Here is a 22,027-nt window from a genome sequence, read left to right as displayed (position 1 = left end):
AAGTGGAAGGAGGGGTGAGCGACATTAAGAAGCGACGGAGAGAGGATAAGAAAGAGATAAAAGAGGAGATAAAAGAATTGGTCCAAAGTCTGTGTTTGGATCGTGATGATGTGCTCATTAACCGGATGAGGGATTCGCAGGTGATGGAGGAGAAGCGAAGAGGAAGAGGACCCGGTGTAAGTGGTGACCAATATGGTCGTGCGTATGATGCGCCAGGGGATTTAAGAAGCTTGGGGGTCGAGATGGACCCGGGTGTTCGTGAGAGGCCGTTGGTGAAGTGTGCGACAGGTCTGGTGTGCGAAAAAGGAGGTGTGCGAGAAAGTCCGACTCTGGGGTGTGTGAGGAAAAAGTGCGTGCCAAGGAGTGAGGGTGCTGGCGAGAGTGAGTCGGTCGTAGCGCGTGTGCGAGGGGGCACATGGAAGCGCGGTGTGGTAAGTGTTACAAAGGGTGTGACGGGAGAGTGTGCGCGAGAAAGGTGTGTGACGGACAGGTGCATGGGGAAAGAGTGCGCTGTCAAAGGCAAGGAAGAATGCACACCTGTGGTGAGTGTTACAGAGGGTGTAACGGGAGAGTGTGCGCGAGAAAGGTGTGTGACGGACAGGTGCATGGGGAAAGAGTGCGCTGTCAAGAGTAAGGGTGAGTGCGCTGTCAAGAATGGAGGTGAGAGTAGTGGGAGTGACAAGGAGAGTGAGTTGGTTGTGACAGGTGAGCGAGGATGTACACCTGGGATGGAAGGATGCACACCTGGAATGGTAGAGCGTGAGTGGGAATGCATGCTGGAATTGGTAGTGAGGCACGTGGTTGGGTGTGCGAATGAGAGCACACCTGTGATTGTCACAGAGGAGGTGACCGAGGAGGGGGCGCGAAGAGGTGTGTTGGTGAGGTGTGCGACCAACGAATGTGTGCCAAAGTGTTCGGTGGTCAGGTGTGTGACCAAGGCTGTGAGTGGAATGAGGGTACCTGGGTGTGTAAGGAAAGGTACGAGGAGCATGGAGACGGCTGGATGTGTGAGCAAGGAACGGGCTGCGGGGTGTAAGCATGCAGGTGAAGCATCGACGTTAAACGGAGCAGCGGGTAGAACAACTTATAGCCGAATCGGGCCCTCGGTGCGTGCCGGGCCTCGCTTTGAACGGCCGCGTCCGTGCTCCACTAGGCGGAGCGGGCAGCCCAATAGAAAGGGTCGTCATGGCTACCACTTTTTGTTGAGGCATTCCGGCAGGTCGAGATCGGGACATTGGATGGCTCCACGCCGAGATGGTGCGTGGGATCTCGGCCCGGGTAAGCCCCCGTCCCTGCACCGAGTGCCGGACGCGTCCAGCCGCTGGCACAGAACAACCCGCATTCATGGCTTGGCTTTACGAAGCTGGGCTTTGGACAGGAATTGGCGCACCGAGAGGCAGTAGTGAGTAGACTGGGTGATGAGGTTAGTGTTTTGGCCCCAAAATTAGAGAAAAACAAAATTTGGTGATTGGCAAAGGATTGGCAGTAGTGATTGGCAGATGATGGGTAGTGAGCGATGGGCGCGGTGGGTAAGGTTGGCATCCCTGCCACCCTTCCCATGGGGGGCAAATGCGCAATAGATTATGGGGTGATGGCAGTGAAAACTAGCCCGGGTGGGTTAGGTTATATTGATAGGGATCTAGCGAAGATGACATTAGGTAACGTTAAGTTTAGTTAGTGACTGATACCTGTAGTGGGGACGCAGGTAGTTTAGTGTGGATGATAATGACGAGGGAGCGCAATAGTTTAAAGGGACGACTGGGAAGCGCAAGTTTCAGAGGGGAGTAGTTAGCTGAGATGATGCCGTGTGTGTGAGGATTGAACAGGTGTGATTGAACAGGTGTGCAATTGGACAGGTGTGTGGAGCAGTGTATGAGTAGTGAGTGTGTTGATCAGCGCGAATGCGCTTGGGGAGAGAAGGGTGCAGGTGGCACCAGGTGTGAGAGCACAGGTGTGCAGGTACAGGTGTGTGGAGAGAGTTGGAGTAAGTGGTACGGAGTGGTGTGCCTGGTGCGAAGGTGTGAATGGGGGAAGAGTGGACCCCCATCACGGATACCCGGGGCGGGTAGTGTAAGTGTTAGGTAGAGGGTACAGGTGAATTGTGGTTGGATATTGGCACTTGTGGTGCAGTTGCAGAATGGTATTGTGGATGGGTGCATTAGTGTTGTGGAAATGGCTGGGCGTGTAGCCTGTTAGTGTGTGTAGTTGGTTGGGCACTCCACCACTGTGAGGATGTCGGCCAGGTGAGGCCGCAGGTGGGCTCTGGGAGCCGGTAGAGTTGTGGATGGGGCCCGAGGATCCGGAGGACGGACCCGGGTAGCCCAGTGCCAGAGAGGGCACCGAGTGGGGAGAGCGCCAGAGGGCCTTCCCCAGGTAGTTAGGTTAGGGTAAGGAGCAGGTAAGCTCGGAGGCAACTGCAGTGGTGGAGGTGTGCAGGTGGGTAGACCCGCTGGGAGAGGTACACGCCACAGCCCATAAATTGTGCGAGGGCACCGGGAGATGAATCGGGGGAGTGAGACCCCAAATTGAAAAGCACCACAGTTTGGCCAATGGGAATTGGTTTGTAGAACCCATAGTGTAAGAGGGCCAATGGTTTGGCCGGAGAAAGACCCCGGGTAGTGTAAAGTTGTTAAAGTCATTTAGGAAATAGTTAGGATTGATGAACCTGTCGCACCATACGCAGCCACTTACCTGTGGTGATGATGATGACTCCACACCTGTGTTTTCTTTGTTTTGAGTTGCAGGAAATGAGATTGCTGTGGATTGGTGAGACGCATCACGACGTGGATGAGACATTGGGGTGATTCCATCTCTCCCTCCTTAGGAGGGACTGATGATGAATTGGTGATGGCAAATTTTGATGTTGAGTTGGAGATGGCAAATTTTGATGAGAGTTGAAAATGGCAAATTTGATTGGTTAGGAGGGAGAGAAGACGAATTTGGTTTATGGGAGGAACGGGGAAGACAGTAGGGACGTTTGTTGATTTGTAAAGTAGATGTTTATGGGTAGTGTTGTGTTTTGTGGATGCAGTAAGGGGTAAGGGAGGGGCCATGTAGGTTACCTGGTGGGGGGGGGGGGCGTACGGTAGGAACGTACCTGTCTCACCTGGTTCCCATGTGCCCCCAGTGTGCATTACCTTGCATTGCGTGCACTTTTGCGCCCTTACCACCTTACTCACTTGTCTGCTTCTTTTGTCTCCCACCTCCGAGGATCTGGCTTTGGGGCAGAGAGAGAGAGGAGAGAGAGGTGCTGGCTTCGCAGTTGTGGGCCTGCACTTTCGCTGCTTGCTGCTTGGATCGATACACCATATGGACCGCAATGTTTGTGGCCACCCACAATGGACCGCAGTTCTTTTGCGGCCAAGCACCACCCATGGATGGACCTATGGGTCAACGTGGCACCTATGCCATACAAGGTGAACCACTTATAGTTGGCCCCCTGACGGCCACAATAAAGAAATGGACGCGGTTGGCGCCTTTCTTTATTTTTGAAAGAAGTATGAAGGCCAAGTGCACCACACGAAGGCAAGACCAGCGGCAGACCATCGGCCGGCTGTGACACCACACCGTGATTTATAGACATTTTATTGGTGCACCGGATGGTGCTGACTGTGTGATGGGGTGGTGCTTTTGGTGCTGGGAAGGGGTGCTCTGCACATTATTAAAGGCCGTAAGGCCACAGAGCACTCGTGGGTTGGTGTATCGATGCTGGCATGCGTGCTCTCTCTATGCATAACATCTGCATGTGTTCCTCCAAAAACAGGTCCTGGATCGTAGTGTAAATATCAGCGTAGTCTTGTAAATAATGCTCCCTACCGGCTGTATGTTTAGTTTGCGAATTCTTTCCGGATTCGGTTATCCTGTGGGTGTGTTTCTGTGAGGAGAAGGGTGCAACGTCGCAGGGGGACATATTTACTCATTTGTGAATATCTGTAAAACTGTCGCACTCAGGGTAGAGTTAATAGTAGAGGGAACTACATCTGAGTGCCACACTAAAATAGGTAAAAATTTATCGAGTCGGGACGCCCCGAGGGTAGAGAAGGGTGCAATGTTGCGGATATGGGACTTGGCCTCAATATCCGCTTGTAAATACTCCCCTATTTCCCCAATACTCCCCAACTATCCCCAATCCCCCATTCCCTAGTCCCATTGCCTGTAAATAACACTCTGTAGAACCGACCTTCCCCTTTTTCCCCCATTAAATGTCGTGCCCAGGTCCACCGCATCTCACGTAGACAACTTTCGGACATCTTGCTAGTTATTCTTAGTCTATGTAAGTTAAGGACTCGTTTCCATTAATTCTGACTCTTCGTTGCACCAGAATGTGATTATATGGCACCAGTAGTGAGTTTAGGACCTTCCCATACCTCCTCCCATCTTCTTCCCCAAACCACAACTACAACAACAACTACAACAACAACTACAACAACAACTACAACAACAACTACAACAACAACTACAACAACGGCGCGGCGCGGGGGGAGTGTGCGTCCTCACACCGGCTCGGTTAGCCGCCATTGACCATGCGCTCCGACGGGGTTACCACGAAGGGGCTCCCTGTCAGCCCCTCGTCAAGGGCGGAGCCGGTAACCCCCCCGCACGCACCCAATGAGAAGCAACGGACCGATTCCATCTGGGGCGGAGCTAACTAGCCGAGGGCGTGTCACTCCCCGCCGGATATACACGGCCACTTACCGGACGTGACGGGAGATGCGCCCCCAGCTTGAAGAAGAGCCAGTCACCACCTCCAAGCGCTGAGCGAGCTCCACGCATCGACCCGGTATTGCAGTACCTCCGAGAACGGTGCACCCCCTCCGAGAACGGTGCACCTTGAGCCATCGACTGCCCGCTTTCCTTGCCATCAATCCCCGTGTGAGTCAGTTTTTGTCCTGTTTATCTGTCGTCTGTCAGGGAATAAGATAAGTGTGTCTAAGTGCCTGTCTTTCTATGCTGTCCCTCTTGTAGTTGTAATCTGACCTTCCGCCCTAATATAACCTCCTCCGGAGGTCTTGAGAACTGAACCCTTGGTGTCGTGTCATTTTAATCCCAGCCGTTGTGTCCTTTTCCATCATTGATTCAGCGTAGCGCGATTTGGCCAACGTTCGAGTGGAATCGGGTAAACTGTGCAGACGTGGTCATACCAAACCGCTCGGTAAACCAACATCCACAACCGCGTCTGTAACAATATATATATATATATGTATACATATTGAAATATATATGAATATATTTATATGTATATTGTATATGTCGAAAAATAATGCACTGCTCATGTCATGAACAGCGCAACAGTACTTTGCTCATTGTTGAACTGAACGTTATGCAAACACTTGTTGATTGTAGATATTGTCTCTACTCATCGTCACTCTGGTCACTCTCATTACTCTCTGGAAACATTTGTCCAACATTTCTCGGTTTTTTCTCGTCAACATTTCTCCAACATTCTTGCATGCCTTATCACCATCAGACCAGCCACATATATCTGTGCAGTGGAGCGCTACCTTCCTGCAGGACCATTTAGCAGAATGGCATTGCAACTTTCATGCGCACTTGACCAGATGGTTGGAGAGCGATGATGGTGCCGCCAACTGCGTCGTCATAATGGGAGTCCAACAATCCCCATCTTGTTTCCACCCATAGTCGGTCAGAGATGGATGTACAGGCAGCCCAGTGGTATCATGATTCCATACTATGGTTTGATGTTGGGCAGGCAGGATACATTGTCACAGGGCATCTGTACTTGGTGACAACCTCTCTGATTCTGCTTGTTTCTTCTTAAACAACCACCATCGCAATTTTTCCACAGAAGTAATCAAGGTCTGTGGTTGGCATACCTTGCAGATAAACTCTTCAATGGCAGCAGCTATCTCATCACTTGGCACCAAAGTCTGCCAAGGCTATTACAATGCTGTCACTTGCATCTTGGAATACCTCCTAGACGGCATGCTTCCCATTGGCAGCGAAACTACCAGTGTTATATCGCTGCCACTCATTGAAGGGACACCAGGTAATGCTGCCGATTTTGTTGGACCCAAAACATCATAGACGGGACAAAATGTAATGACCCTACTCTGTCTTCCAGTTGCAGTGATAAAGGCTGTATCCTTGCATATGACACTCGATAGTGTCACACAGATAGAAGTAATACATCTATGGCAGGAGAGCAGATTCTGATGCTGGTAGCTCCACAGACTGTGGCAACAGCAGCATGCAGGAACAGCTTAATATCGACCACATCATGATCACTGCCAAGATTGCTCTTATCAGTGTGTGTTGCTCAGCATTGGAGGCCCCATTGCATGTGACTTTTACAGGAACTTCTCGGCAAAGTAGTCCTTCAGTTCCCTCTGGGTGTCACCATGAAAGAACAGCTTCCTCCTGGGAATCTTGGCTATGTTCATTGAATCTGTGATGTGATAGGCAACTTGTCTCTGCTGCTGGGGTAGACTCTCCATGATGGCCATCAAATTGCTCTTTGTGTGGCAGTGCAGTATTTCTCCATCAGCAGCAAACAGGGACCAAGGCACAACAGAGAGCTCATAGCTGCCAACAGCTTACTCGAGGTTGACGTCTGGCCGGGACTTGGTCCCTGTTTGGCCGGGACAGCGACGAGGCTCCAGTCTTCTTTGAGCTCGACCAGTTTCTGTCCCAGACTGGGCTTCACTTGTTCCCTGTGATTTTCCAAGTATTTAGCTGATGTTTCTTCATAGGAGCCAACAAGATGATTGAATATTTATTTATGTGGCTGTGGACGAAGTCATCAAACAACTCCTTCACAATAGTGCTATGTCCGCACAGGTCCTGAGCAACCCTCTGAGGCAACATGGCCTTGGTGGCCAAGTTGAAGAGCTTGTCACTGTCTTCAGTGAAGGGGTTGGTGAAGCCCTTTAGAGTGCGAGTTAGGGCTGAGTGCAGTAAGAGCCATCTCTTGAGCTTCCCATTCTAATCTGGCAAGTTCTGGTGAGATCAGGAAGAATTTTGTGAAGGCACTTTTGTTCAAGGTGATTCCAACCAGGCCTCCAGCGACTTTCATTGAGCGATTAATATACTCCAGTGTGTGTTCTTCTCCCACAGCACAAAGGTAAGTGTGTGTTCGTATTAACCACCCAGTTGCCATTGATGAACTCTCCATGGATGTCGAAGTCAGACTGCTGAAGTGATTCCATGTCTGCCAGATACACTGGGATCATTCTTGCAGAGCTGAGATTGTAATGTGCCAAATTATACTTGACAATAATTGTCTTCGTAACTTGGAGGTGATGGTTCCAGTCTCCAGTTCTGACTGATCTGATAAATTGAAGCAAGTTCATCATCATCTGCATGTAACGGCACATCTCAACAAATTGTGGCTTTCAACCCTCCTGGGAGTCAAACTCTGTCATCTTCTCCATGACCTTCAGAGACTCCATCTCTTGTAACATGTGCTCGTGTCCTATCTGAATCTTCTGGCAGCGGTCATCAGCACATGCTTGTCGGCGGTTTTCAGTAGTCGCAGTCATCCTGTCCAGCAGCTCTGGATAATCCTGGAAGAAAGGTTCTTGTAGCATCTTGTATCAAAGTATATTTTCTATTTGATATTTACGTTCAAATAACACGTCGAGCTTAGTGTATGTGCTGAAGGGACCATCGAGACAATGCGACGCACACTCACACACCACAACACCTTGAGTAACTGACGAGGGGTTGCGTGACGGGAAAAGCCGTTGCCAGAACACAGAGGTTTTACCCGCTAGAAAGTGTGCTCACACTTCAATAAATAGGACTAAAAGCAATGTTGCACCACGTTGCAGCACATACATTCTTGATTGACCTTTCACCAATTTTGGCGCACTGAACATATGTGAAATTATTGCCAATTTGTTGCCATATTTCCAAATCGGGACAATACAAGAGATCAGACTGCCAACAAGTATTTTAAACATAATTTGTGCTTCCCACCAGGCATCTGGATGGATGAGTTGCTCTCTCCACCAAAGTCCTGCTTTATTCTATTTCGTTGCACATGCTGCCTGACTAAGAGTTATCAACTAATTGATGAGATTATTATATTCAAGGGAATGGCAGCAAAGGTAATTATGGTGATTAATCAATGTAATTGTAATGCCATCCATTTATCTACCCTGATCTGGATATAATCCACTCCCTCCTCCCTCTCCTCAAAGCCTTCTGGCTGGACAGGTTCTTGAATTGCAGAGCATCTCTGCTCACCTCCAATTATGGTATGAACATGGAAATGGCGTCTGGCTCACAGCTGGTGTGTGCCACAAACCTGGTTGTCTCGATCGCTCGATTTCATCGCACTCTCAAGGCTGGTCTGCTTACCCCAGCAGATAGTGGTGGCCTGGCTCATAGAGATGGCACTGGTTTTGTGTGAGTGCCTTATGCTAATCCCACTGCCTTGGATTTTTTTTATTTGTAAACTATGACATTGATTGAACTTTCACAAACTGTTTCTCAATAAAAATACATGATATCACAAGTTTAAAATTGAGCTAACTATAACACATAAATGCGTTAATCTTCAAACATATTTCAGTTGCTCACACAACAATTGCCTTGACAGGTCGGGTTCTCGTCCAAAATCATATCTGATGTGCATGTCCCAACTGAATCATTTGTTCGGTACATGCCGCATCCCTCACGAGTCACGAGATGAGCGCCAGACCATACTTGGCACCCGCCATTTTGTTGTGCTTCATAAAGGATACACATACACCTGCAACCTGTTTGATTATTTGGGCTACATTTTACCTGCAAGCACCATCATGGTAAGGAAAATGACCTTCACTAATTTTCAGTAATGTCTTGCTCACTACACCTGTGTGAGTTCCAACTGATAATATTGTTATGACCAGAGGTTTCGTGTCTACTACGAGGGGGATCCTCGGTTCCCCTTAAAATTACCATGCCTGAGGCCACTGATCACAAATAACTTCGTATCATGGTGGGTTGCAAGGCAACTGCAAGTGCTAATTGATCTACCACGTTGTCCCAGGTTTCTCCATCTGACAACCGTTGACTTGCACCATGTGTCTTTCCAATCGGGGGACGTGCCCTCGGCTATGCACCAATCTTATCTTATTGGATCTTAATTATGGTGGCGGAGCAACCGCTCGTGCATACGGGACTGAAAGGTACACTCAATTGGGGAATTATAACCTCCCAGTCTAACCTAATGTGCGAACAGCGCTGAATCATTAAGGAAATGATGAACACGGACAGATTGAAAACCCAGTTCAACAAGAGGGGCTTATTGTTGCAAGCAGGATCATGCAGAGGGGGGGGGGGGGGGGGTGTCTCAAGGACTTGAATGTACAGGAAAAGAAATCAAAATGCAAAAATTACATGCAATCGCGAGCAATGAAGAGTGTCGCGATATTTACAGACAGAGCAAAGAAATTGGACAAGAGCAGAACTTAACCTATGCCTTACCTACCGGCTATACACAACATGGGTACCCAGGGGGGGGGAGAAAGATAGTGTGAGGGTTATCGGCCTCTTTATCTTACTCGGCAGGAGGCCATCAGTGGTTGTCACTCCGGAGGAGTCGGGCCGCAGCAACGCCGCCAATTGTTGATGCCTTCTTTATTGATCGTGAGTCTGTGTTCAAGAGAGAACGATAAAATAAAGATAGCTGAGAAAAGAATGCATGAGATAATAATCTACTGTGTGAGAACTAAAAGATATGTGTAAGAGTGGCTTGGTCTGGCCATAATCGGTGCGCTTTCCATGGCGCCTGCTCCGCTCGCCCAAGGCTCAGCCACAGCTCCAACCCGCTTTTGCAGCGACTGCTCCCCCACGTTGCTTCTCCCCACAAATCACCATGAATCAACAACGGACAGGACGGGCACCAGTATCTCGTTCACAGCCAGACCCAAAACCAACGCACTGAGTATCTGCCCTCTGGCCCTTTTATAATCCCAAAGCTGGGGTGGGGGCAAATATAGGATCAAAAACGTCCCTTAGTCGAATCTCGGATGCTGATTGTTGCACCTCCGCTTAGCAGAAAGACTTTAACGAAAGAGGGGAGTTTATAATTAATATTACAACTTTGATGAGCCAGACCCCTATAGGAACCTGTGAGATGACAACAATCTCTTACCTTCACACCTTCACTAATTTCCTCTTCACAAATATGGCAGATATTGTTCTGCTTAAATTCCCTTTTCTCTTCTTTTGTTAAATTAATTGGCTCATTGTGTTTTCTCAATATCTCACGTAATTGAACACAGTCCATTTCCAGTCGTCTAACAAACTCTTCTGAAGCATCTTCTCCTTTATAAAGTTCTAACTTGTCATATTCATCATCAACAGATGATTTGATATAATAGCAGAAACCACAAGGAGTATGTTTTTGATATTTTTTTGTGTATGGTTGTTTGGGATTTGGAGAAGTAGTATCTATCTTTTCAAGGATATAGTCAGGTTCACTATGTTTTTTCGTTCAAAATCATGGTAGATTAGCAAACCTATACATTTTTGGAAACGTTATTACATGGAAAATCTGAAAATCAATGTTTACATTTGCCAATTCCGACCAATTCGATTCGACCAATTCGACCAATCGACCAATTCCATTCGACCAATTCGACCATTCGACCAATCGCTTCGATCGACCATTCGACCATTCGACCAATTCGATTCGATTCGATTCATCGAATTCGATTCGATCGACCATTCGACCAATTCGATTTGCCAATCAATTTGACCGACCTTTGCATGTGTGGAACGGACTGTGAAAACGATGCGGACTATATTGTCGGATACGACACACAGGACAGTGATGACGAACTCTAAATGGCATATTCTGTAATCGTGTATGTTTGATGCCATTGACTGCCTGTGTATATTTTGTCATTGACTGCCTGTGTAGATGTGAAGTTATACCGACTGCATGTGTATATATGATTTTGCTGACTGCCTGTGTATGTTTGGTGATATGAATTATTGTGACACATTTTGATGTTATTAACTGCCTGTACAAAATGATAACATGTATTTGATTATGCAACTTATCGCGAATATAAAGACAGTATTTTGCAATTCAAAACCTTTGATTCGTGTCTTACCATTCCCCATAGCACTAATTTGATACTTTCATTGGATTCCTTGTCCCTGAAAATATAGGTTTAGTATATTTTAAAGTTTTTAGGGTAATTAGAGGCAGAAATAGAACAAAATATGTATTTTACAGTGGCCATTTTGAAAATCCAAAATGGCCGCCATACAGGTATCTCTCCAAATGTAAACATTGATTTTTAGTTTCCTTATGCTATAACCTTTCCAAAAATGTATAGGTTTGCTAATCTACCATGATTTTGAACGAAATATAATTTATTGACATAGTGAACCTGACTAATACATTCAAAATCAGCATGCAGTATATCACAAATGGATGTTTTATAGATTTGTTGAAATCTTTAAATGATATGTTTGAACCTACTTTTGGCATAGTAATTACGGATGAATTATTACTACAATATTTTGAATGTTCCTTCATTCGTTCTTCTGTATGAAATAAGTTGATACATCGTTTACAGGGATATGTTTTACATTTTCTATTGACTACTTGTGAAGTGGTTAATTTTCAAAATGTTTTGATGTGATTTCATTTGAATGATTTGATAATGTGATTTTTCTCCCGAATTATAATAAAGAAGATCAATATGTGTTTTAGCATTTTTGTAGTCATCCATAAGTTTCAATATCTGAACTTTGTTTGTATCCGTTAATCCATATACATTAATAGACAGTTTATTCATTTTCTCAAATTTAGGAATATCAGTTAATGACATTGGAATCTCTAAATCATTAAACATTCAGCGTATCTTCATATTTCTTATAATGAGATACTCTTTCAGAATCCTTTTTTGAAAGATGTAAATGAGCAAGAACAGACCATAGAAAACATTTATTATCTTTGTTTTGAATATTATTTACCGCCTTTTTAAGTTTAATTTATCTTGGTAAATCAATATAAGAAGAAGCATGAAGAGGGTCCGATTTCAATATGTGTATATCCAGGAAAGTTATTTTACTAATGCCAAATGCACTAACTTCCACAATGTTATCAACATCCAGTTCTTGTCTTTGGAGTTCATGATAAACATCACAAACTAAGAAATCTTTGAATTATGTGAAAAAGTGAGGGTCTGTTTTCATATAGGGAGTTTCTTCATCACCTTTTTTTTTACCATATTCATTTTTATTCCCATATAAAACTTAAAAGTATTCATTTCACTTAATGTGTTTTTAATTGGAATTTCAACAACTGGTTCAATCATATCAATTGCCTCGACTATTGAAGATGGTCTTGGGTCTTCTAATCGAAAGGTTCTTATTTTTACATGTCCTTTAAATGCATTATCACTCTTTTCAATCGAGTATCCAAACATAGTCTTATGTTTGCGTGATTGAAGGTGACTTAAAGCTTCACTTTTTAATGCCCTTATTGCAGACATCATAGTGTATAACATTAGACTCTGGAGGCAGTTCTCCAGCATTTCATCTATCCTTTTTTGTTTTTAGATGGCGTGCCAAAGCATGCTTATGATATTCACGATGACAAACGTCGCAATACGTTGTATTCACCATATTTATATTGTAAAAAAAACGATGAAAATCTCGTGGTAATTTATAGATACTTTTTCGCTTAAAATAAAATTTTCTTAATGAAAATCTCATGGTAATTTATAGACACTGTCGGTTCGTGGCGATTAAAATCTTTCCAAGGAATGGATAACCGAACAAGCTGTTACTCCAAGTCGTTCGTCAAATGTAGCGGAGATAATACACGTGGGGGGGGGGGGGGGGGGGGGTGGAGCGGTGGAGGGGGGAGGGGAAGTGGGGAAGGAGGAGGATGCTGAAGAGCGCTTACCTGAATGGATCCCACCGTCAGTCCTCAAACCTGCGAAAAATAAACTCAAACAAACCGGATTTAAAATGTAGAAAGAGAAATAGGTTTATTAAACGGAATGCCGGTAATACAAAACAAAACGCGTGATAATAAATAATGTCAGAAATTGGGATGTCCCCACAAACAGACTTGAAAACAGATGAAAGGGAAGGATAACGAAAAATAAACGTGTGGTTATTGAGAGCACTTAACTCTGATCGCTGGTGGGTTCTCATCAGGGGTCACAGAAAATCGTCCGAGGTGTTTGTGGCCTTGCGTGCAAAACGTGCTCATTGGCGCGAAACGTGCTCATTGAGGCGAAACAGGCCTTACTGTGCTTCCCTTCACTCTGGGCCTCGCGCGTGAAACAAACAGGAGATGTCACGCAGCTCCTCGTTGTTGCTTGGGGAAAAACAGCAGCTCTCCGTCCCCGGCTCTTCCACCTCATGACCACCAGCCCGATGCCGGAACATGGCTCCATGCGATGAATCCTCCCCGTGCACTGTCGCTTTTGGAATGAGAGGCACAAGAGGGAATGTTCGCTCTCAATGCCCAGACGCTAGACAAACAGAGGAATAATGAGAAGATGCTGGCACAACCATTATTGCCAGAACCAAAACTGAGAAGGGGGAGGAAAGGAGCAATCACGACCGTTCGCTATGGTATCCAAAACCGAGAAGGAAGATGTTCGCTGCTCCAACTGTTTTTACACCCCTCTCTCTGACGTCATCGGTCATGCTTCGCCAATCAGCGAGTTGCTTCTTACTCGTCCTTTCCTTCACCAGTCAGGGAATCCCTTCTTACTCGTCCTTCCCTGTCAATCAAGAGCCCTGGCCAATCAAGGCTCTTCGGGGCATGTCTTCACGGATCTTTCGTCTTATGCGTCCTTTCCAGTCAGGGTAATCGGCCCAAGTGCGTCATGTGGGTTTCCGGTTAGTTTTATTTTTTACTTAGTGCCATTAAATGCGCGATTCTAACTAGTGTCTAATGCGGTGCCATAAGAGACAAAGGGATCATCACAGAGGGAACGATGTACAAGGGATAATTTACCCTTATTCCCTAAGCTAGTCAACATGCTGTACCCCCTCGCGATGGGGAGAACTATACCAGCCTAATCCAAACACACGGTCTACACAAGTACTTATTACATCAAGGTTTCTACACGACATTTGGAACACCTACATATACAAATCTGCCTGGACTAAAGTATTCCTACCCCCATAAACGTAACACAGCCCCCACCCCCCCCCCCCTCTGGAACTGTAGCCCCCGCAAGGTTCATTGCAAGTGCTACCATCCCAGTCTTACCACTTACCGACTCACACTTAATTCGCCTATGAAATAAAGCAGGAGGGCTGTGGGAAGTGAGCCGTAGCTACCTACCTATTCTTCTTCTCCTTCTACCCACTTACACAAAAATTTACATTTCAAATATTTACAGTCATTAGGATCCTCATTCCTAACTCCTGGGGAGGAAGATAAAAACAACAAAGCACAAAAATCTACCTTAACCACAAAACTTAACCATCAAAAATGCAAAATTTCAATAAAAAACATTTGTACAACCCCTTCCTATAGACCACGTCCCCCGGTGGATGCCACAATACCCAACGTTACTTGCAGGGCCATCCCAATGCACCCCAAATTTTTGTGGGCCCTGTCCTGGTGTTACAGGTGAGTGACATGGCTCGGTAGATTTCACTCTCATTCATTTGCACAAATACCATAACATTCACACATGTTTAAAAAATCATCAAAACACAAAAATCATCACAAAGCACATATTTCACCCCCCTGCAAGACCATGGCATTGATGTTATTATACATGTGTGTGCGTTTCTACTCGGCAGCGGGGAGGTACCGTACAAGTAAGATGGTGGGGGCGCTTCAGGCTGTGGTGCCTGCAGTTCAAAACACATCGCCAGACTTATTAGTTCTTAACCCCCTCCTGCCCCCTTTAACTCTTGGCCCCCTGACAGCCAAACAGCTTCTTATGCTGTCGTCCTGCCAGGGAGGTCTCCACACGAGGCTACATCGCCTCAGGCTTCCACACAGCCTCGCGGATCGCCAAGGTCCTGCCAGGGAGGTCTCCACATCAGGCTCCATCGCCTCAGGCTTCCACAGAGCCTCACGGGTTGCCAAGGGCCCCCATGCCGCAGGGCGCCCAAACAGACCCCCCGCCGATAGGCTCCCAATTTCCAGACACCACTGTCTGCCAGGGGCAATTACAGCAGTGGGGGCCGCAGTCACCACTCCTTCAGAGCTTGATCCATACCTGCGGACACACATACCTTCCCCACCCACAAAATCCACAAAAATATTTCCTCCCCCACTGCCATTTAATTCTCAACCATATATTTAAAAAAAAGATGTCACCAAAAAGATTCTGCCATGGCCAGCTCACATGTGAAATTCCCATTCACATTTCAAAATTTCCAAACACAATATGATCATAACTCAATCAGATCTGAATTTCCATCCTCACGACCACACAAAAACAAAAAACCTCCACACAAAAACAAACGCCACCCACAAGACGCTTTTGTGGCACACATTCCAATCCCCTCACCGGCCATTCCATTACTTTCACACGCCCCCTCATTCAAAATTACTTATGTCCAAATTTCCTCAAGCAAGTATGGAACCCGAGGACAGCACAAATCAGGGCACTTACCTCAAGTGTAAGTAGTTGCAGGTTGGTCGGGTCCAAGAGTGCCATCCACGCTACAGAAATCCAAAATGTATCCCATTGGACCAATCCAATTCTTCCAAATTTCCTTTTATCCCAATTGTACTGACAAGTATGTGGATCCACATCCTCTGGTGACGTGTACTACACTACTGCATTTGGCTATGACAGCTCCGCCCCTCTACCATGCAAAGGCCATCGGGACAAATTGAGCAGTCGAAATGCTAACATGGCCAATGAGTGTCCATAAGGGTGCAACCCACCATCCATCCTTCAGCCCCCTGCATGGAACACCACTGCACCAGCCACAGCTGGCCAATGTGGTGAGCACCTGCTGCCAACTCTTCCATTCCCAAAACCTCGGACCTGGGGAGAACGGTCGCAGTGCGTGGCATCCACATCACGTCCCCTGCAGCTCCCACATCCCCCAGTCCACACAACTCCAGCCCCCAGTGCCCACCCACACTTGACCACGCCAAGGTCTAGTTGACAGCCATATTCCCCCAGGAGACTCATCCCAGAAGACATGATCCACACACCTCGGACACCCACAACACCACGTTGACCTCCAGACTACCCAACTACATCGCCACAACTCCGCATCCCAAATATTGGCACCGGTGCCCCTGTAGCCAATTGGAGGCTGTGTCCTGCTAGTCTATGCATTTTTGTCCCAGCCGCCAACACTTTGGTCTAACACACATAGATCAATAATGGTGCCACTATGCAGTGTCCGCCATACCTCTTCACAAAATTCACAATTAAATTTGCATCTAACCCTCAGATTACCAGTGCCAATTATTTTTCACAATTTACTAATTTCACCAAAGAAGGGTGCTTTTCAAGACACATGCCAGCCGAGCATGGCCCATATGCTCGGCTCATTACAAATTCCCGATTAATCAAACCCATGGCTCTCTTCCAAAGCCGAGAGCCCACAAATCACAACAGATCATCTGTGGAAGATCATTCTCACACCATGACGTTCCACAGATGCCCCAATGGTTGTCCAGTGGGCGACACTCATTCTGTTCATGCTGTTCGACCTGCATCCATAGACCAGCACAGCATGGCAGATCACCACAGGCTGGCTGTCGCAGAGTCTCAGGGAGAGGCTGCCAGGCCGCATGCCCGAGTGGTCACCACATCAGGCCCATGTTGGCCGTCCGTGGTGCCACCACCAAAGCACGACCTACAACACCTCCCCCTAGTGGTCCTCATATATACACCATCCCAGGTACCTGTGAGAAACCACCTCGGACCCCCGGAGGTCTTAACCCCCACTAGGGTCTGCCAACCCTGCTGGCTTGAGACACACACTCAGGCGGCTCAATGGACAAAGGACGCCACACTCCACCAGACACCCCGTGGGGCCCAGGTCGTACAATGACACACATGGTTGGATCCCACATCCAAATCCTGCCAGCACAGCCCCCCGGCTGGCTGGCATACCCAAATTTTGTAAGGGCACATTTTCCCTGAGGCAGACCCCAATGACCTCAACTGGTCCAAATTCTGCAGCCCGGGGACCAATTCCCTCCAAGGCTGCTCAAAATTACACTCCCGTTTCAATGTAAATTTAAATTTCCTTATAAATTTTTTGGCCTCGTTTGTCCAATAACCGCAGCTGCAGGTGACAACCTCTTCTCTGGGTTGTTCTGCCTCTCCCTGCAGCTGCTCCAAATTCTCCACGGGGACCAGATTTTCCAAGGCTCTATCTCTTGACTCTTCCATGTCTGTGTCCAGCTCCGGGCCAACCCCCCCTCAACCCCCCCTGATGGGTATTCAACTTCGGAGCCTTTTGTACCCAATTGTAGTTTGTGGTGATGGTTCCCTTGGTCTCTTTAATCTCATCAATAAACCGACTCACCTCAACCTCCAAACCCAGTTGGACCTGAGCAACCTCCTCCTCCATGATACTGTCACAGGTGTCCAGCCGCTGTGTCACATCATTCTCATTATTATTACCAACCAATGGCGGCCCCCACAGGCCTTTATCAATAAATACGCAGTAAGGTTCCGTTACACGGACCCCAATATTTTTTACCCTCTGTTGCTCCGAACCACCGCCCTGGCACTGCAAAAATCCAAATTCCTCTCCTTGTTGTTGCTTTGTGCCATCCACATGGCCCCGATAGCCTTCGAGGTCTTTTCCAATTAAACAGTCCCCATTTAAATTTGAATTTCCCCCATTTACCTCCCATTTGCTTCCAAGCATTCCCCATTTAAGTTTGACCTCTCCTGTGCACGAAGCGCATCAACTTGGGTCTCACACTCTTCCATTCCCACTGTTAATTCCCCCCGTTTTGATTCAAATTCTGCCGCCCATGGCTTCTCCTGTGCCCCATCTATATCAATTTTGTTTTCCATTCCATTGTTTTTTCCCTTCAATTCTTTCTTTATTTCTTCCTTTGTTTCACTCGTTGGCTCACGCTGGGCTTTGATTTCTTTCGTTTGGGTTTTTCTTTCTTCAGTCCCAGCATCCAATCGTTCACTACAGGCCTCCAATCCAGCCATCCATCGTTCATGACGGGCATCCAATTTAGCCCCCATTCGTCCCAAAATCTCCTCGTGAGCATTAAGCATTTCCTTCATTTTCGTTAACAATTTGAACATTGCCTGGAGAGTCATCACATCCGTCTCATGGCTCGTTCGCTGAGGAATGGGGGAAGTTCCACTTCTATTCTCATAACCACCTACCCCCCCCCCCCCCGGCTCACTTCTAAAGTCCTCAGCATCCCCAACCTGCACGGCAATTTCACTCGCTTCCGCCATCCACAGTGAGAATGTAGTTCCCCGCACGCGTATTTTTTTTTACCTCAGGAAAAAAAATCAATTTAACTTTTCCGAAAAACGATATGTTGCGCTTCGTACACCAATAAACGACAAAATTTGACACCCGGTACTACGATTACCTCCCCCTCTACGAGGGAAAGACAATCGTTAAATTTTTGAATACCGAAAGCTGAGCGCAATTTGCCCTCAGCCGGTGTCGATCTCGTAACCCCCAAACACAAAATGTCCGCCGAGTCCAAACCCTACATTCCTGACACCAAATGCCACGTTCCTGGCGATTTATATCTTTCCAAGGAACGGATAGCTGAAGAAGCTGTTACTCCAAGGCGTTCATCAAATGTGGCGGAGATAATACACGTGGGCGAGGAGGGGGGGGGGGGGAGTGGGGAAGAGGGAGGATGCTGAAGAGCGCTTACCTGAACGGATCCCACTGTCAGTCCTCAAACCTGTGTAAAATAAATTCAAACGAACCAGATTTACAAAGTACAAAAGGAAACAGGTTTATTAAATGGAATGTCGGTAATACAAAATAAAACGCGTGATTATAAATAATGTCCTAATTGGGACGTTCCCACAAACAGACTTGAAAACAGATGAAAGGGAAGGATAACTGAAAATAAATGTGTGGTTATTGAGTGCACTTAACTCTGATCGCTGGTGGGGTCTCGTCAGGGGTCATACAAATCATCTGGGGCGTTTGCGGCCTTGCATGCAAAACGCGCTCGTTGGCGTGAAACAGGCCTCACTGTGCGTCCCTTCACTCCAGGCCTCACGCACAAAACGAACAGGAGTTGTCGAGCAGCTCGTCGTTCTTGCTTGGGAAAAAACCGCAGCTCTCCGTCCCCCGCTCTTCCACCTCACGGCCAACAGCCCGATGCTGGAACACGGCTGCTCGAGATGAATCCTCCCCATGCACTGTCACTTTTTGAACGAGAGGCGCAAGAGGTAAAGTTCACTCCCAATGCCCAGATGCCAGACAAACAGGGGAATGAGAAGAAGATGCCGGCACAACCGTTATCGCCAGACCCAATACTGAGAAGGGGGAGGAGAGGAGCAATCACGACCATTCCCTATGGCATCCAAAAACGAGAAGGAAGATGTTCGCTGCTCCAACTATTTTTACACCCCGCTCTCTGACGTCATCGGTCGTGCTTCACCAATCAGCGAGTTGCTTCTTACTCATCCTTCCCTGTCAATCAAGAGCCCTGGCCAATTATGGCTCCTCGGGGCGTGTCTTCACGGATATTTCGTCCTATGTGTCCTTTCCAGTCGGGGTAATCAGCCCAAGTGCATCATCTGGGTTTCTGGTTAGTTTTATTATTAATTAGTGCCATTAAATGCGTGATTCTAACTAGTGTCTAATGCGGTACCATGAGAGCCAAAGGGATAATCACAGAGGGAACAACGTACAAGGGATAATTTACCCTTATTCCCTAAGCTAGTTAACATGCCCCGCCCCCTCGCGATGGGGAGAAATAAACAAGGTTAATCTGAACACACGGTCTACACAAGTACTTATTACATCAAGGTTTCTACACGACATTCGGAGCACCTACCTATACAAATCTACCTGGACTAAAGTATCCCAACCCCCACAAACGTAACAATACTTTTTCACTTAAAATACAATTTTCTTGATGAAAATCTTGTGGTAATTTATCGATACTTTTGGCTTTAAATACATTTTTCTTGATGAGAATCTCGTGATAATTTATATACTTTTTCGCTTTAAATAAAATTTTCTTGATAATATCGTGGTAATTTATAGATACTTTTTCGCTTAAAATAAATTAACTCTTTTTAGCTTCAAAAAAAACCTTATTTTTCAAATGTTTTTATCGGTTGCTTCTTTGGAGGAGGCTGTTTAAGGTTTTATACCTTATTTTCAACTTTTATAGGTAGTCTCTTTGTAGGAGGTTAATTTTTTTTTTTTACCTAAAAATACAATGTATCAAGACACAAAAGACAAGTTTCACTCAATCTCTACATTTGTAAAAGATACTGAGTCAGGTAAAATAGGTCAAGGATTGAACAAAGATAATGATAACAACTACGGGATGAACCAATTATGAGTGATAATATGAGTTCTTCAATTTCCTTCATTGGAAGGGATTTTTATATATCTCGAAGAACATCAATTATAGTAACTCTAAAAAAAGTTTCACCTCGAATTTTAGCAATCAATTCCAAGCTAGAAAATGCAATGAAACAAGTAAAAGTATAAAAAAAGAAAACCCTTATGGATGAAGCTTTAGAAAGAGAAGTTAAAACCATTAACAATAAGCGTTACGCCTCGGTCCCCCGTCGTTGAAGTGATGTGAGTTGATAAAGTGGAAGACGCAAGGCGGCCATCTTGGATTTTGACTTAGCGACCCAATTCTCAATAACGTTCTCCCTTATGTGTAGATACACCCACACACCAGATTAGAAGTTAGTAGTTCGTTTATTTTTCAAGATATTTCGCTCACAAGGTTCAGATATATATATATATATGGTGGCGGCCATCTTGGATTTTGAAGTGGCGACCCAATGTTCAATAGCATTCTTCCTTATGCGTAGATACACCCACACACCAGATTAGAAATTAGTAGTTCTAAAGCGCGGTGTTACGCGCGCTGTTTGTAAACAAGGAGGAAGCAGACAACGCGGTAATTTGTAAGAGTCTTTATTCAAGAGCTCACTGTAACACTGAACTCTCAGGGCTGCGCACCCCGTGTATATCATGAGGCCACGCCTCTCTTCCGGGCGTGGCCCACCCCCACTTGGTGTGCGGGGTGATGTCACCACGTCAGTGCTTTCGTGTCCGCAACACGCGCCCCCCCAGAATCCCCGCGCACCTGAAGGGCCAGTTTGCGAGGCAAACGGATGACCCAGCCGAAGCGCCCCCTGGCGACTGGCGGCGTCTGGGATGCAGGGATGCCATCTGGGATGCCTCCGGCTGCCCCTGGGATGGGTGCAGGACCAGGAGGCGGCGTGGCGGCGGGGCTGGGCGGTGCCGGGGGTCCGCCCGCAGGGGGGCGGCCCCGACTCGGGGGTCGGGCCACTGGCGGTGGATGGTCCACGTCGAGGTGGGCCAGCTTGAGGCGGTCCACAGAAACGCGGTCAGGAGTACCGCCGATGTCCAGGGTGAAGTGCTTCACCCCGGTCTCCAGCACGCGGAAAGGCCCGTCGTACGGGGGCCGCAGTGGTGTCTGGTGGGCATCGTGGCGGACGAAGATGTACTCCGCCGTACGAAGCTCCGGGGCGACTTGCGTTGGTGGGTGCCCGTGGCGTGCCGTTGGCACCGGGGCGAACCTCTGGGCGGTCTCCTGCAGAGCGGAGCGCTGCTGTGCCGCGGACCATGGTGCCGTGGAGTCGGGGAGGAACTCGCCCGGCACCCGCAGCGGTTGCCCGAAGACCAACTCCACCGCGGATGCGCGCAGGTCCTCCTTGGGCGCCGTCTGTAGGCCCAGCAGGACCCAGGGGAGCCTGTCGACCCAGCCGCCGTCGCGGAGGGTGGCCCGGAGCGCGGCCTTCAATGAGTGGTGAAATCGCTCACACAGGCCGTTAGCCTGGGGGTGGTAGGCCGTGGTTCGGTGCAGCCGGACCCCGAGCCCCTGCGCGACCGCCCCCCAGAGCTCCGAGGTGAACTGGGGGCCGCGGTCGGA

The 22,027-nt window shown here is 47.3% G+C and overlaps 1 protein-coding gene across 2 annotated transcripts in view; it reads left to right on the top strand.

Annotated features, from left to right (window-relative positions):
- Positions 1 to 22,027, top strand: part of LOC137416116 (carnitine O-palmitoyltransferase 2, mitochondrial-like) — a 1,201,140-nt gene that overhangs the window by 1,133,457 nt on the left and 45,656 nt on the right. Inside the window, exons 5-6 of one of the 2 annotated variants that reach the window (XM_078769794.1) lie at positions 8,163 to 8,370; positions 8,564 to 8,768. The exons of the other annotated variant lie outside the window; for it this stretch is intronic. Of the exons in view, the coding sequence (XP_078625920.1) occupies positions 8,163 to 8,370; positions 8,564 to 8,768 (413 nt within the window). The remainder of the gene's footprint in view (positions 1 to 8,162; positions 8,371 to 8,563; positions 8,769 to 22,027) is intronic. 2 annotated transcript variants of the gene reach the window in all.

This window comes from Myxine glutinosa, chromosome 1 (genome assembly GCF_964187855.1).
Source record: "Myxine glutinosa chromosome 1, kmMyxGlut1.1, whole genome shotgun sequence".
NCBI lineage: Eukaryota > Metazoa > Chordata > Myxini > Myxiniformes > Myxinidae > Myxine > Myxine glutinosa.
This window is presented reverse-complemented; position numbering and strand designations above follow the sequence as displayed.